This window comes from Pelodiscus sinensis, chromosome 1 (genome assembly GCF_049634645.1).
Source record: "Pelodiscus sinensis isolate JC-2024 chromosome 1, ASM4963464v1, whole genome shotgun sequence".
Classification (NCBI taxonomy): domain Eukaryota; kingdom Metazoa; phylum Chordata; order Testudines; family Trionychidae; genus Pelodiscus; species Pelodiscus sinensis.
Window position 1 is genome coordinate 74,718,060 of NC_134711.1, and position 18,055 is coordinate 74,736,114.

The 18,055-nt window shown below is 39.8% G+C and overlaps 1 protein-coding gene across 5 annotated transcripts in view; it reads left to right on the plus strand.

Annotated features, from left to right (window-relative positions):
- Window positions 1–18,055, plus strand: part of LRRIQ1 (leucine rich repeats and IQ motif containing 1) — a 172,978-nt gene that overhangs the window by 52,894 nt on the left and 102,029 nt on the right. For all 5 annotated transcript variants that reach the window (XM_014568997.3, XM_075932613.1, XM_075932608.1 and 2 more), the window contains 2 exons: window positions 6,984–7,160; window positions 15,949–16,425. In XM_014568997.3, the coding sequence (XP_014424483.2) occupies window positions 6,984–7,160; window positions 15,949–16,425 (654 nt within the window). The remainder of the gene's footprint in view (window positions 1–6,983; window positions 7,161–15,948; window positions 16,426–18,055) is intronic.

Below are 18,055 nucleotides of genomic sequence, written 5' to 3' on the forward strand. Positions count from 1 at the left end.
TGAGTTGCGGCTTGTAAGAACAAGCAGCTAGCTGGCCGCAAGATACTTTGTTTACCTGTGTTTCTGAAGGTACAGACATTTGCAGCTCCCAATGGCCGCAGATTGCTGTTCCCAGCAAATAGGAACTGCAGGAAATGGTGTCTTAGTATAATGTGCTGGGTGAAGGTTGGCTCCTGCCAGACCCTGCCATTGTGTGGACTCTGGCACCTTGCCCTCCCTTTCCTTCCCTTCCAACTTTGAATTCCACAACTTAAAAGTAAACATTTTTCACCACTGCTGTTATATTTGGGTTTGTGGGCAGGGAATCCTGGTTCATCCCAATACAAAAATTTCAACCTGGCTGCGGTATTCTGCAAAGCTGGGTTTTTTTGGTCAGAGATCTATAAGTTGGATGGAGGTAAGTGGGAATGAGTTTGGATAAAAAGAATGGGAAAAAGTTAATGACTTCATTGTTGTTTTTATGGAGGCATTCGGTTTCCTTCTGATACCTTTCCCTCACAATGCAGGACTCTGAAGCGTGTAGCTGTCTCTTCAGTTGTAAAATTGTTGACACAAAACATGCTTTTCCCACCCACAACTCTTTGTTCATAGAAACACTTCTGCAAACAACCTAGTAGGACATTTCTAAATGAATTAAGTAAAAACAGCAGAGGTGTACTATGATAAAGAATTGTGATTTACATACACACATCTCTTGCAATAACACGTGTTGGGGGGACTGCATAAAACATAGGCAGAATTCTACACTCTGTATTTGAGGGAGAATTCCTATTGATATCAATGGAAACTTTGCTCAAGCAAGTACCACAAAATTTAGCACAATATTTCTGGATTCTTATGAAAATATATAGAATTTTACTAAATTTGCCAGTGTGTGTTAGGGATTATGTCAAGCTTATTCTCCCTTATAATTAGCGTTTCCCCCAACTCCAAATAAACGTAAAGAACATGTCTTAAAATGTTTTATAGCTTTATAAAGTTAAATACACAAATTAAGATGTTTTAGTGGAGTACTTTTCACTGCATAGAAAAAGGGAGTGTGCATTGACCTGTTCTGGCAGAGACATTTCCATCAGCATACCTATCACTTCATCTCTATTCTCTTTCTAAATTGATATACACATTTAAATGGGCAAGTTCACTACAGGCAGTCCCCGGGTTACGTACAAGATAGGGACTGTAGGTTTGTTCTTAAGTTGAATTTGTATGTAAGTCGGAACTAGTACATATTGTAGGGGAAACTCTAGCCAAACATTTCTCCAGAGCTCAGTTTTATTCTCCCACACCTCACTTCCCTCAGTCCTTTATTCTCAAGCTGAGGTGTCTGCTGAGAAAAGCCGCTCTGCGTCTCCCTGGTCTGCTGGGGGGGGCGCTAGCTTCGCGTCTCCCTGGTCTGCTGGGGGGAAGCAGCTAGTGCGGGGTTGCCTCACCCCGTTTGTAAGTAGGGATCCGATGTAAGTCGGATCCATGTAACCCGGGGACTGCCTGTAGTTCCATCTCTTTGAATAACTGAAACCCTTATCACTTCTATTATTTTTCCAGTGAGTGGTTGCTGTGAAATGCTTATGAAAAGTAGTTTTCATTTGTATAAATATTAAGAAAATAATATTTTGATTATTAGCTTTTATGTGCAATGCTATATAGAATAGTTCTTCAGTTGTGGCTGATATGACCATAGTGTAACTATGGGGGAGAGAAGCAGACAAAGTATTAACTCTCAGACTTCAGACTGAGACAGTCTCACGTGTAAAGCAGAGTAGCTTCAGAAACATTAAGGGCCATCCCAACAGCTGCAGAATACAGACAGTCAACTGTGCATATTTTCCTTGACCACATCTTGTAAGTTGGGAGGGTTGTTGGGTAGCCTCTCTAATAGCTCTGTATTACCCAAGAATTCTCCTAAAGTTGGGAAATCTTTAAGGGTCTGGATCTGCCATCTTTCTGGCTGCTTTGTGGAATATGAAGCAGCCACAGTGGATGCGAGGCTCTCGCTCTGTAATGTGGAGTGATGTTTGCTTTCGCTATATGCTCGAAGCTTCTAATGAACTCCCAGATATTTGATCAGGAATTACATCTCATTCCTTCACATAGGATTTGAAAACAGGTGAAAACTCGTACCCATAAATGTCAAATTTTTATCCTTGGGGTAGTCCAATAATATTTAAGAAACCCTTTATTTAATTTGGAGAAGGGGCCTTTCCCATAGTTACTGCCTTCCCTGTAGCATCTTCTGAAGCAGCATGTCTGTATTGACTCCTTTCGGTCTTGTTTTAGCCCCATAACAGGAGAGGACACTGTGCAGTTAGGATGTATAGTCCTAATCCATATTTGAAAGTGAATGTTTTGGCACTGCCAACCCTTAAGGCACTTCAAGTCTGCAGGGTTTGTTTTCATCTTTTCTGTTCTTTTGGCCCCATTTCTTTGCCTGCTGTTTCCTAAAGAACCAGAAATCTACAAATTCCCTCTTCCAAATCTTTTCTTCACCTTTTTAGACACATGATTCCCGAGTGGCCAGTCTGATCCTGCATAAAATCCAGGGTTCTTTCACTTTGCTTTCTGGCCTGTATACAAAGCTACATTATATTATTATTTTCATAAAATACTTGTACCATAAAAATGATAAGCAAAATAATATTTTTCAGTTCATTTTACACTTGTATTCTGAGTGCCTTACACTTTGTATTCTGTGTTGTAATTGAAAGTATATTTGAAAATGTAGAAAACATTCAAAAATATTTAAATAGCATTCTGTTATTGTTTATCAGCATGATTAATTGCACAATTAATCATGATTATTTTTAATTGCTTGATAGCCCTGCATAGAATTGCTCTAAGTATAGAAAGGGATGTTAACACAGAATACTGACATTTTTAATGGGCTTGAGATAACAGGGAAACTTTCAGATGAGATAAGAGTAATGTAGTTGATTATGATTTTGACTAATAACACTTTAAAAATTAAAAGATCTTAGCAGTTGGATTCTGGCCTGGTTTGTATTGTTAATCAAAAGTGGTATCACAAGGTCATTGAAGATGCAGCAGTGTCTGAAGATTTTTTTTAAACTATTGTACAAAAAATTACTGTAATTGTTAAGCCTTTCTTAGAACTATACTTAGAACTATGTTTTCCTAGTCTCTGAGGCCAAACTTTTCAATCCACAGAAATATGCTGCTCGTAATATTCTTGTGATTTTTCTGCTTTGGTTCATGGTTCAGCAGTAGTCCTTCAAGTGCAGTACTGCATAACTGTATATAATAGTCTTCTGTATGATCACGTCAGTGTCTGAATAAACATTTACTTTAACATTCATTTATATTCATTTCTGTAAACATTTTTGTACTTTTCTAGCAATTCTTACATAACTTCAATACAGTTAAACACAAAACTTTATGCTTCAGTATTGCTACAAGTTTCCCTAACCCAGTAACTTGTCATTTTTTTTACTTTATTGGAGTGAGAAATTTGGGGTGGGGTTGTTTTGTGCTTTGAACGTGTTATATAAAAAGAGAAAAATATGTACATATATTTTTTCTAGTAGGAGATTTTTCGCAAACTTCAGATTAGTATTCTAGTGGAAAAACATGCACATTTTTTGAATTTGAAGCAGTCAAACAATACCTGTAAATACAAGTTTATTTTGTTTAATGCAAATCCTATTAAATATTACTCATGAACACGTGACATTATGTGAAACTGTATTTACAGTTTTTAATTTTTTATGTCTCAGAGAACTAATTTCTTAGACATTTTTCCAGAAAAAGAAATTACTTTGGAATTCCTATTAATTTTAAGAACTGATACCTCAGGTTCCTCTTAGACTATTTGACCCAATCGAGCTTTTATGATTGGACAAGAGATTCGTTTATCTAAAGGATTTAAAGGCTGAGATAGTATAAAATATGGATTTGTTGAATACAGCATTAACTATAACTTCAGGCAATATGTTCCAATGAACTTTACATAACCCCTTGATACCAGCAAAGGAATTAGTTGTAAAATTTTCCAATCGGTTTTCTACTTTCATGTCCAGCCAGCGATAACACCGACAAAACTGAAGTACTAAGAAATTGCTTTTTAAAAATTAAACCCTAGGATCAGTCTGAGCCCTCCTTGGGGAATGCGTTTCGCTGCAGTAATGATTAATAGAGCCTCTTAAGTGACAGAATATTCACCAGGAAGTTTTCACTAAATGAAATATTGACTCAGCCCTTCACCAGGAGAAACCCAGCTGGAAAAACGAGTGTTGAGATCCCATAGCTCTGAGAGACACTACTTTCAGTATTAATCAACTTGATATGGCACTTTTAAAATGTATCAGTATTCAACACTGGCTCTTCACTACAAGCTTTAGGCCAGTATATCTAAAATCATCCTTCTAAAAGTATATTTTAGAAAAGATTTGCCACAACAGAGAGAGAGAGAGAGAGAGAGAGAGAGAGAGAGGTAATCTTTATAGTTTCATCAGATAGCATTGTGAAAACCTTTGCAAATCCTGTGTGTTGGATAATGCTCCTCTGGCATAGAAATTTTCTCAGATGAAATTTAACATATATGCTCTCAGCTAAGTAACATTATTTTCTTTAAATGGGAGGGGGGCAGTCAAAGAATGTTTGGGTCCAGCGGATTATGTAATATAATTTTAACTGATGTCAAGGATGCCTGTAGCACAGAACAGGCTTGTTCATTGTTTAAATAAGGGAAAGGCTATTGCAGACTTATACCTTAACCCAGTGAATTTTAAATAATTCTTTACCAATTTAAGATATCTTTTCAGTCTGATACATTGAAAATAAATTGAATTGAACATAAGAAATCAGTACACAATACACGTTTTATTTTCCTAACCAAGAATTTTAAATACCATGAGGTTTAATTGGTGAATATGATACATATAAAAAGTGTTCTTAACATCTGTGTGCCAGACTATCCCAGTGAAAGGGCTGCCTAGGAAGTCTGTTAGTCCTCCGCCTTCTGTTGTCACTGGTACAACCTATTTTCTTCTAGGATGGACTTCATGCTATGAGGCCATTTTAATCCCATAAATCTATTGAGTCAGTTGTTACACATTTCTGAATATGTTCAAAAATAGGTCTTTTAGAAAACTAAAAATCAATTCCAATAGCTACCTAAGGTGTTTTAATAAAGCAGGTGAATTAACATAGTCCTGTTTTATTTGAAGTTAGTGAGAGTTCCATTTAGATATATACAGAAACAGGGACTTACTCTAGTGACTAGGATTGGAGAAGAAAACATCCGTTAATTCTCATAAAAGCGTGTGACTAACAGCACTAGAATTTGCTGTAGTGCAAAGCATCTTCTTTGCTATTTTCCCCTCATTCATAACTTGCAATGCCCCTGTTGTTCCATGGAGACATTTCCTGAAACTGCTCATCAGGCTAAGTTGTCTTGGCAATATCATTTACATTCACAGTCTATGAAATGTTTTTGGTTTGTCTCCAAAAGTCTCAGGTCAGCTAGTGCTATATTAATCCATCATAATATAATTTTTGTATTGCCTGCTAATCAGTTGCCTATGTTTAAAAAGCCCTCAAAATTATTTCAGGTATTAATGAAGTTATTAAAGGTAATAGATGACAGCCAAGCCCTTCTGAATTGGGATTTTTGTCACTGACTTCATTGTGCCCAGGATTTCATCTAGTAAAGTGTTAAGTATTACAAAGTATTAAGAATCACTGCTAAGAAATTATTTTTCGTGTTAAATGTGTGGTTTCCTAAGAGTAATTTTTCCAGTAATGAACCAGTAAATGTTAGAACTGTCAATTAATTGCAGTTTGCTCACTTGATTAACCAGAACAGTGCTATTTGAAAACATGTTCTTACTTTCAGATGACATTGTAAACAAGAAATGGGAAGCATTTTCTCTTGCAAATTTAACTCGTTTGTGTGAATGAGTGACTGAACAAGAAGTAAAAATGAGTGGATTTGTAGGCTCTACATTTGTTCTGTTTTTGAATGTAGTGGAGAGTTTCACATATGTATACTTAACTTTCACAATAAAGAGATTGCACTACAATACTTGCAACATGGGAATTCAAACACAGTTTTTTTTTCATTTTTTATTGTGCAAATATTTGTAATGAGAAATAAATATAAAGTGGTCACTGCACACTCTGTATTCTATATTGTAACTGAAATCAATATACAAGTTGGACCTCCCTCGTCCGGCACCCTATGTACCCAGGTTGGGCTCCAACCCTGTCCTGCTACTGCCTGCCCGGCTGTGGCTCCCCAGGCCAGAGCTCCAGGGCCAGGGCTCAGTGGCCTGGGCCAAAGCAACTTAGCTGCCATTGTTGGCTGCCACCGGGGCCGGGGCCAGAGCTCTCTGGCTGCTTCTGTCAGCCACTGAACTCTGCAGCTGGGGCTGGAACAAACTGGATGCCACTGTTAGCCCTTGAGCACCATGGCAGGGGCCAGAGCTCCGTGGCTGCTGCTGCTGGCTCCCAAACTCCACAGCTGGCGCTCTGCAGCTGCTGCCGGGCCTCCGCTACCACTTAGACACAGGGGCCAGAGCTCCCTGCTGCACCGCCTGCCCCTCCGTGTCCCCCTCCCTCAATACGGGGCTCCCAGCTGAATCACCGCCCCCCTGCTGCTCCTGCCCCATGGCCCAGACCAGAGAATCCCAGTTAAGGGATGTACAACCTGTATTTGAAAATGTAGGAAACCCACAAAAACTTTTAAATAAATGACATTCTATTATTAACAGTGATATTAGTTATGAATAATTTTAATTGTGTGATTGATCACACTTAATTTCAAGTGCTTGACAACCCTAGTAAATATAAAATAAGATATAGAAATGTTATATAAACAATTTCAGGAATTCCAAAATCTTTAGAAAATATAATATACTTAAAAGTCAATCTCTTTATGTAGTTGTGATGGAGATTTCTAGACTTTGGGTTCTAAAATGCAAGTTTTTCTATAATGCTAACAATGGCTTGTTCTCTCCTCTTTTAAAAAGGTGTTCCCTACTTAAAATACTTCCTTGTTTGCAATTTCTTAATGGTGAAAACCTGAATTATCCTGCAAAACTCTCAAGTGAAAGAATCAAAGTGTCAAAACCAGGAAGCTTTTTGAATTTTTGTCAAGCCCAGATTGAAGAAATTGCCATAGTAAGAAAGAAGATCGCTGAACAAGGGTAGATATCTTAATTCTTATTTTGCAAATATAATTATTTTCAAAAGCATGCTTTAGTATACTTTGCCATTGTTTTCCTGCATTTTACTTAAGCTTCTGTCTGGGAATATAAATTATGTTAGGAGTAGAATATGTATAACAGTAATAATAACAGAGAGATTATTACAGAGATATTATAATATTCCTCAAAATAAGTTTACCTAGACATGACAGAGTCCAGGTTAAATTTATGAGAACCAAACAAGTTTAAGCCAAGTTTAACATTGTACTCTAATGGCCCATTCAATTATAATAGTTATTAATATATTTTATTATTTGTGGCCCAAGATGAGATTAAATTGATTGTTATTAAAGGCACAGTGAGGTTCTTTTCCATATTATCTTTTCTTAGAAATGTTGATAATATTACAAAAGATTGGTGATGCATAGGTAGAGCTCTAAGTTTTTGCGAGGGAAGAATCTCTCATACCTCCAAACTTGATGCTTTGCACATTGACCAGCTGTTGTGTAGTAAATATTTTCTTAAATGAATTCATGAGATTGAGATCTACTTGCAAGGAAATAATGTAGAAATACGAAGAAAACATTCCCCAGCATAACTGATCATGAATTTAGTTCTGATACATACATACTCCAAGAAATGGCTGTATCAATGCAAATAATTCACTTGTTTAACACTGAAATGTCATGGCCTTTCAAAAACCAAGAAGCTGGTGATATTTTTTGCGTGGATGGGTGCGTGTGTATTTTCACGCTTGCACATAAGTGTTTATATAAATAAAATGTACAGTATTAACATGCACCTCATATTATAAATGTTGCTTTTTAAAACTGCTTTTTAAAAATTTGTTGCAAGTTTATTTTTGTACAGAATTTTTACAAGTTTGTGTTATCTTGATGTAAGATCTCGTTTGGGCTTTGTTGTGCTAATTAGTCTCTGGAATCACTCCAGTGTGTTCATTCTGGGGCTACATCTACATTTCTGGGTTGAAACTTTCATGCAGTAGGCTATATGATTCACAAGGGGGGTATAGATTGTATTAACATAAAATACTTGTGATATGAATTATGAACTGCATATTATTACCAATATCCTATACAAAATATTTGTTTTTAGCTATTTCTCAGGAACACACATTTGTATATATTTAATAAAATGAAGCAGAAATCCATGATTTGTATTTCTCAATCCATTCATGAATTCTTTGATCTCTTGTATAGGAATAGAAGCTTCAGTTCAGTAAAGTACAGAAGTACTCAAAACTGTGCTTAATTGTAAATGGATTATAGTTAAGGTAAAAATTAACGGGATTACACATTAGGGATGAAAAATCCCAGTTAAATCACGGTGAGACCAGCCCCTTTTCACAGTGGGCCCCCTGCAGGACTGGAGCAGTCCACTGCTACTGGTTAACTGGAATCAGTGAGCATTCCCCATTTAGAGTGATGCTTACCGGTTAATCTTTCACATCCCTACTATACATATGCTTGAAGTTAAATGCTTGCTTAATCAGTTGACCTAACGATTAATCGTTTAACCAGTAAGTGGGATCCAGACTAGGGACAGCTCCAGCCTGGCTGGAGCAGCCCTCTGGCTGCCAGCTCTCAGCCCCTGAGCTGGGACTGGGGCTGTCCCTGCTGGCTCTGAACTCCCCAACAGAGAAGCCCTTGTCCATGGCAGACCTGGGCTCCTTGCAAATAAAGGCTGCTTCACAGGAACAGCCCCTGCCTGTGGGACACCTGGGCCCACCACGGACAGGAGCTGCTCTGGAGAAGAGCAGCCCTTGTCTACAGTGGGCCTCCTGCAGAGCTGAAGCAGCCCCGTGTCTGCGACAGAAGGGGAGCTGCCCTAGCCCCCACCGGTTATTGGTTAACTGGAACCAGTGAGCATTCCCCATTTAGAGTGATGCTTACCGGATAATCTTTCACATCCCTGCTATACATATGCTTAGAGTTAAGTGCTTGCTTAAGTGCTTTGCTGAAACAGGACTAGATTAATCAGGAAGCTATAAATCTTTCCAAGCCTTTCTGTGAGATATTAACAGCTTTACAGTAAGGGCTGAAATAATTTCTTAAACCAGAAAATGACTCTCTTAATGTTAGGTAGTCTCTGAAGGGCTTTAGATAGCATTTTATGTTTCACAAGGTCAAGTTCTTCACTCAAAAGAAAACATTTTACACATGTTTGTTGGATGTATTCTCTCATCATTAAGTGGATCTGAATTGTCTTGCTATATTTACAGATTATTTCTGAATTTTCTTATATGAGTAATCCTGTCATGCTAACTCTTTTTTCATTTTGTGTTGAAGATGTGGGTGTGGATGCAGGGGGGGGAGTTCTTTTGTTTTTTGCAGAGAGATTTATTCTCACTTCTAGTGCTTGCTCATGCCAATTGCAATAAGGAGTGTGTGCACCACGTGAACAATATCTGGAAGGTTTTCCTCCTAGTTGCTTACATAGGATAAGCTCAGACACCTACTGGAGTCATGACTCCATGGGTCTGTACATAGGGCCCTAATGACTCCTCGCCAGTTCAGTTCCTTCTTACACCTGAGATGATTAGCCAGAATGCTGGTTTTCTCTTGCTTTGGCAAGCCTTCATCCTAATAGTCTTCAGACTGTTTTTTTCTGTAAATGGACTGGTAGTTAGTAGTTGTAGTTAGTTTAGTCAGTAGGTAATAATCCTGGGGGTACCCCCCCATTCCACTTGTTCCACTTGTGCTATTCAAGGCTCTTCTTCAAGACACGTCCCTGTGGGTGCTTCATTTTAGGTGTCTGTACACCCTTGTGTGTCTAATTGGTAACTTGTAGTAGCAGTGCTCTGAGCAACTGTCCTGCGTGTGCAGCCAACTGTTCCTCAGTTCCTTTTCTACCACGGTTAGCTTTGGTCAGAACAACAGCAGTACCTTCAGAAAAAATTTCCTTCTCTATTTTAGCTCTGAATTTCCCTTCTTTGCTTCGTGTTGCCCTTCGGGGATAATTTCTCTCGTTCCATTTCTTTGTTTAAATAAACAAAAAAATCCCTTTCCCTTTCCTCCTGCCTCTGGCAGACATTGCCTAAAGTAGGGGCACTTGAAAGGGACTCTGAAAGAGGAAAACCATGTCTTGCTTGGAACAGCCTCTTATGATAAGGACTGGAAATGCCTCCCAGTCTCTTCTCAAAGAATTTCATCATGGGATTACTTCATGTATCTGGATGTGCTAGTCTGAACATATTTGTTTCCATGAAGATGGCAGACTCCACAAGGGTGCAGGCATCCTCAGCTGTATTCCTGTCCCACGTTCCAACCCAAGAAATTTGCAGGGCTGTAATTGGTTCTCAGTCCATACCTTTACCTTGCATTATTTTGTTACTCAGCAGGCTAGAGATGGTGAAGCCTTCAGCAGCGCAATGTTGCAATCAGCAAATCTATGAGCTCTAATCCCACCTCTAAATTCTTGCTTGGGAGCAGAGGTGAAAGTAAGTGGGTGCACCCTGGTGTGGAACTATGGCAAGAGCTGGCTGATCAGCAGCAAAAGCCAGCAGGGAGTTATTTAAAGAGCTGGCAGGAACTTGGATTGCAATAGGACAGTACCTGTAAGAAATGTTAAGTTACTTTCACTGCTGTTTGGGAGTCACCTAATTGGAATCAATATGAGTAAGTATTCAAAAAAGAAATGGTTTTTAAAACTGTTATTCTTCAAGATGTGTTGTTCATGTTCATTCCAAAACTGATTCACTATCTCTTGGAGCAAGGTTGACAAGAAGGAACCTGAGTGACAGCAAGTTGACAAAGCTTGACTGAAGGAGACACCTAATTGACCTGATGGGTACTGATTGGGGGGGGAAAAAAACCTTTCTGAATACTGTGCATGGAGTACACACTAGGGATGTGAACGACTAGTGAACACACAGCCCTGGGGATGTTGCTGCACTTCAAAGGTGGAGAAGCCCTTATCAACTAATAGAATAGTCAATATGCAAATTGCATCAACTATTTGATTAGCCAATTAATCTAAATTTAATGTTGCTAGTCCACACGCTCCTAACTGGAATGGGCATGAGCACTACATCTCAACCACAGGTAACTTTTTTTCTGTACATGATATTATATCATGAAGTGTCTATCCTCTTCTGTTTAAATGATATTTACATATTATGTGGGCTTGCAGTAGAAGATAGATAAAAACACTTTATCAAAAGAAAACTTTTTTAATAATGTCTTTCTTCTTTACTGAGTGATTTTAGTGTTGGAGGGTTTTTTTTAGCTTACTCCTAGAGCACACTTTAAGAGTATTCACATCTCTATAGCCATCGTGTTTTTAACTGTGGTACTTGACTTGTTTTGCAGATGAAGCATTGATGCTTCCTCACCAGTTCACTACTTGATTGAATGTCTCCTTACTAAAAAATTTGCCTATTACTTGTTTACAGTGTAGAGAATTTTATGTTGCCCTCAACTGGGGGGCGGGGAAATGGGCTATAGCTTCAGTTAGCAACTTACGGGAAATATCAGTTTCTGGTGTATTCGGGAGGATACAACAAAATTCTAAAGCTATGAGAGTTTGTTCTATAATGCACCAAAAAGTTTTGATAGTTTGAGATCAGTTAAAAGTAGATAATTCTCATGTCCAATTTTTTCACAAGAAATCTTTTTAGTTTAACTATCTTTTCTTGCAAATAATACTTGAGAAACATTTAAAAAATTGACCTTTAGTAATTTTTCAATTTAAACTTTTAAATAAACCTATATGTTATATTTTTGGCCTGGAGCACAGTTTATGGATAATTAAAAAACCATTGGAAAGTGTAGTTAAACACCCATACAAAAAAGCTCTAAACAAAACATACTTCCAAAAGCCTAAAGAGCACATCTATTATACTTACATATACTTTCTCCAAGTTGACTGACTTAATATAACATTGAACAAGAACAGATTGAAAAAAGAGTAAGTTGTCTGTTTCACATCTCACTAAGTTATGAGTCCCTATAAGTACAACCTCAACTATGTAATCTGCCAGAAGTAATCACTGGTTGGTTCTCTAATCCATGTTTCAATATACCATTGCTGCTCAATTAATAATTTATTGTGCATTTTCTGCTTTCAAATACCCTGTTTTTAACATGCTTAAGAATTATGTTTTAAAAAAATTAAATTTCTGTATTCTAATAAATCCTGACATACAGTCGTTTGACACATCCTAATAAATAGCAATATTAAAAAACACAACACATCAATTGCAGTAATGGATATTGATGGACACTGAAAACCTTATGAATAGTAACTATTTAAAATAGTGAAAATGACAGGAAAGCTCCATTATGGGAATAAAGAAATAAAACAGTAAACTCTCCAAACTCCGAACCAGCAATAGGAATGCCGACATTTACCACAAAATTGCAAGCTGCCTGGTGGCTAAAGGCTATCCCTGGGACACCCAGCAGTGCCGAGTGAAAATCAAGGAGCTGAGGCAGTCCTACCACAAGGAAAAGGAGGCAAGCAGACAGTCTGGTGCAGCACGTCAGCTGGATGCCATTACAAGAGCAAAAGTTAGAAGGGCAGAATTTACAGCAGATACCTTATGTTATGCCTAACCCTAATCTGTTAGCCTACACTGAAGGTCTCTGTAAAGACAATAGTGATGTGTTCTGTGCAAGGCACTTTACAGCAAGTGCTCAGATTTCTCAGGGGAGGATCGGAATGCACTCGGTTTGGTAGCAGGCAGACATGGTAAGGGGCCAGCCAGGGCAGGAGCCTCCAAGCAGGGGGGTGGTGGCAAAGGGTTGCTTGCTGTTGTGTCCAGCAGACTTTGGGTCGAGCACACATTGGGTCTGACACACATGACTTCCCGGGATAGTGCTACTTTGCTAGCCACAGCAGCTGGATGCCATTTTGAGGAAGGATCTGGTCATCGTCCCTGGCATGGTCATGGAGTCCAGCCAAGACATGCCTGGAATCAGCTTGGAGGACACCGTGCTGACAGAGGGGCAGAAGGAGGAGACTAGCCTGCTGGCAGTCCCCAAGAACCAGGTGCTAGTCATGATGTTGGAGCCCATCCCCTCCTCCCATTACATGTACTAATCCAGCATCAACCCCAGAGAAGGCACTTTTGGTGAGTTCACAAACTTTTTCTAACTACCCACGGGTGAAGGCAATTGGGTGTGATGTGTGATGTCCTCTATGCCTACACAGCATGAGGACCTGGATCAGCTTGTTAATGTGTCTGCAAGTGGAGTGGGAGTCTTGCCTGCACAGATCCATGATGCTCTCACAGAGGACCTCTTTAATCCGTCTCACAAGGTTTTTGGGGAGGCCAGCCTTATGCCGTCCTCTTCAGTAGGACACCTTCCCATGCCAAGCCACTAGTAAATGGCTTGGTATCATTGAACCACAAAGCATTGCCCAGATTTATAGTCACATTCAATCAGCATTCACTCCTGATCACTCTGTGTGATTCTGAGAAGACTGATATCTCACGTGGCAACCTGGAAGAAGGAGGAAGAGAACATATTAGCACACTCTACTTAGGAAGCCATGTGTTCTGGGCACACATTTCCCTGTCCCCAGGAAGCCACATGTGTTGGACCTAGCATGTGCCAGACTCAGCAGCAATCCGCCCTCTCCTGCCCTACCTCCTCACGTCCCCTCACCTGCAGGCTCCTGCTCTGGCTGGGAAAGTAGCACTGTCTCGGAAAGCCATATGTGCTGGACTCAACATGAGCTTGACTCAACGTGTGCTGGATACAGCAGCAAGCCACCCTCTGTTCCCCGCCTCCTGCCTACAGGCTACTGCCCTGGCTGGATCCTTACCATGCCTGCCTACCTCTGAACCGAGTGCATCCTGATGCTCCCCTGAGAAGTCTGAGCACTTGCTGTAAAGTGCCCACTTTAAAGCAAACATTTGGCCTTGCATGGAACATTGCACCATTGTCTTTACAGAGACCTTTGGTGTAGGCTAACAGATTAGGGTTAGGCTTTAAGGTATCTGCTGTAAATTCTGCCCTTGTAACTTTTCTTTGCAGCTGGGACAGCAGCCAGCTCAATGTGAATTCCCCCTCCTACAGCATTTGCCCACCTGGTTCAGACCTCTGGGTGAAAGTGGACAGGGGAGGACATGTCCCATGAGCAGATGGACAGCATGCACTACCTCGTGGAGAAGATGCAGGCAGAGCAACTGGACCAGATTGCAGAGCGCCACAAGAGATGATCTGCCAGGCAGCAGTAGGCGAGGCAGTAGGAGACCATGTTTGCCTCTGTGACCACTGTGATAGAGTGTCTGGTATCATGTCTGCAGGGGACCTCTTCCTAGAACCCCATACACCCCGATGACAACCCTAGTCCCTCCTTCCCCAGCCCAGTTGCTTCTTCGCCAGGGGTCATCAGAGGGTGAGGAAACTCATGTGGTAGCCGTATCCTCCAGACCCTTGAGATGTAGAAGACAGTCCCACTTGCATTCCTGAGTCCCCCCTCACCTTCTAGTTCCCACTTCGTTCCTTTCCCTGCTGTTTTCTCCAAATAAAAACTCCCGTTCTTTGAACAATGGTCTCTTTATTGGTTGAACGTCAGGGGAAGTGTGTGTGTGTGTGGGGGGGGGGATTAAAGGCAAACACTGAAAATGCATGGGTAACTTGTGGAGAGCCACATGCAGAGTTTCAATGGAGGCTTTTTATAACAAAACTGTCCTTCAAGGCCTATCTGATTTGCACTGTCACTTACTGTGCTTTCCTTATCATGCTAGTGTCCAGCTGCTCAAAGTCTCTGGCTAGGTGCTCTATCTCAGTCCCCCATTCTCCTAGTCAACTCTTGCTCTTGCACAGATGATGGAACACCTAACACACTGCTATCACAAAGGGAAAGTTGTGTTCTCTGGGTCCAGCTGAGTCAGGAGACTCCTAAACTTTCCCTTTAAATGTCCAAATTCACATTTGAACACCATTCTGCACCTGCTTAGCCTGTTGTTGAACTCCTCCTTGCTAGGGTCCAGGCTGCCTCTGTACAGCTTCATCAGCCACTGGAGCAAGGGATAGGCTGGGTTGCCAAGCATCACTACTGGCATTGACACCTCTCTGACTCTGATTTTCCTATCTGGGAAAAAAGTGCCACTGTGCATCTTTCTGAAGAGGCAGGAATTTCGAAAGACACGGGTGTTGTGCTCCTTTCCCGGCTATCCCACATTGATGTTGGTGAAATGGCCATAGTATTTCACTGTAGAATCTTCTCTATTCTTTCAATTATTTTATTCTCTATTCTTTTAATTTATCCTTCATTCTCTTTTAGAACCTCATTAAAAATTGAGTCTTCTTGTTTGGAGTCTGAGTTATGTTTTATTCTAGATTCAGAAATATTTAATATTTTGTCTTGTTTAGTTCCTATTTTAGTATAGCTTTATAAGGTTAAAATAACCTCAAATCTTGTAGAATTTGCTTAACTATATGCTCCTAATTGCACTAACATTTGCAAAGAAATAGATATTCCAGTACAGATTTCAAACCCAAGTCTGAAAACCAAGAAAAAATAATTTTCTAATCAAGCTACTGGTACAGTAAAATAAGCAAACTAACGTGTGTTAGTGTAGTTAATATATTGGAAAAATAAAGAGGGAAAAGGAAACCATTTAAGAATATTATAAATTGGCTTTAAAGCAGGAGTAATTTAGTACTTCATGTTCACAATGGTATGTATGTATAAACTCATCCAGTATATGGTTTTATGTACATTAGAAAATAAAGCCACAGTTGATTTAATATAACATAATTCTGATTATTATCTAAAATAAATGTAATTACATTTTTATCTTTTTTTCAAGAAATGCTTCTTCCTTGGATGCTGCACAGAGTCAATGTTGGTATTTTAAGAAGCTGATGAAACTTAGTAATGAACACCGATATGCACATGAATATGGAGACCTAAACGTTGCTGACAGAGATGAACCAGAAGCACAGCAACATCATTTGAAGCAAACAGCCACCGACAGGCTAGAGCAAAATAACCTCTTTATCGCTGGTGCAAAGGAAAATAAGCAGGGCTTGTTGAATCCTTCTGAAAGATGGATTACTACAGGCCACATTCCGCCTATGTTCATTAACTCCTCCGTACCTGTGCCTGAAAAGAAAAGTAATCAAGAGCACAAAATAAAGAAGAAAAGTACTGAATGTAGCATCAGTCACAGAGGGGAGAGCAAAGATAAAATATCAGCTCCTTCTACAAGAAATACGTTCAGAGAGAGAATCATTGCAAGTAATGAGAGAGAGAATCTTCAGCATGTTGAGAACAAAGTAGAAAAGTAAGTTATAAATGTCAAATATTTGCCATAAAAACCCAGTTCCATTTCTGAATAATATTAATCTGAAATATTAGTCTTCAAAATAATTTCCAATAGGATAAAATCTTACAACTATTATGTTTTATTAAATGTTTGTCTACCTAAGAAGCTATTGCGCTGTGAATCTACAGTACAATAGCTTTTCATGCAATAGCATCCTGTGTGGACACTGCTTCAGTGCATTAAAACTCCTGGATGATACTTCAAAGCATAGGATGCTATATATTACACCCTGGCTTGCAGTGCAGTAACTTGTTATGTAGACAAACCCTTTGTCTTTTCTGGTGACCTCCTATGTACTTTTTCATAAAAAAGTTTTGACTCTTATTGTCACATAATCAGGGTTAAAATTCATATCCTTTATGCCTACTAGTTCTGCGGTATTTTGTCAGTGATTGCATTTTAACAATACTTTAAAAAATGTATTCTAATTCAAAACTCCATGAAAGTAATAAGAAAATTTAAAACCATGATTTCTATCTGACTTTTCCTTTCTTGGTACTTAATATGTGAATCCTCTTTCTTATTATATAAAACAATAAGATAAAATAGTGCAGAGGTTTTTTACCACTGTTAAGCCTTTTTTTCTGGAACTTTCATTAGAGCTTAGTCCTCAACTGTGCTGAGTTTTCAGCTGGTATAGTTGAGAAGGTGGGAGGGAAAGATGCTGCTAAACTGATATCTCCATTTTCTTGACCATGGGCCAGTCACATGCAGCTGTGCTTACTGAAGCGCCAACTATCTATCCTGCCCCTTGCATTCCCAATGTGCCTATTTAATCCCATACAAGAGGTGCTGGGGAGCATAGAGCCAGCTTGATTTGTGCTACGTAAGGTTTCTCGGGAGGACTTGCAGCTGCGGCAGCGGATCTTGGAGGAGCTGGAGGAGCAGGGCCATGCCCTTAGAGGTCACCTCCAGACCCTGGTGGACGGGTTCCTGTCTCCTCCTGCTCCAGCCCCTGCGGCTGCCCCAGCTCTTGCTCCTCCTCCCACCCCGCTCCTCCTCACGCTTCCTCTGCACCCCCTGTCCCTCTTGCCCCACCCTCCACACCCACTCCCCGCCGACGCCCCTGCACCGACAGTGCTGCGAGATGGGAGAGCCAGCAGGACCCCCAACCCTGAGCTTTCCCTTCCCTTCCTCCCCTTCATCCCCCTTTCAGCTCCCTCCTGATGCCCTGCCAGAACCGGTTTCAGCTGCCCTTAAATGCGACCCAGCATCCAATCAGTGTGGACACGCTATTTCAAATGAGCAAAACGCTAATTCGAATTAGTTTTTGGGTCTAGATGCATTATTTCAAATTAGCTTATTTTGAATTAACTAATTTGAAATAAGTTAGTTCGAATTAGCTCTGTAGTGTAGACATACCCTTAGAAGTGGAGTATGCAGACAGCATTCCCTGTGTTTTCGGTTTCATTTGGGGTTTGTTTTTTTGGAGGAGAGGGGGTTGTATTTGGGAATCAATATAATTTTTTATGATATTATGAATGTATTTATTGAGCATTGCAAAATTCATAAGGGAGATGAATGAAGATGAGCAGAAACACAGTAGCTCATACAAAACCTCAGTGTTTTTGAAAATCTACTTCCTTTC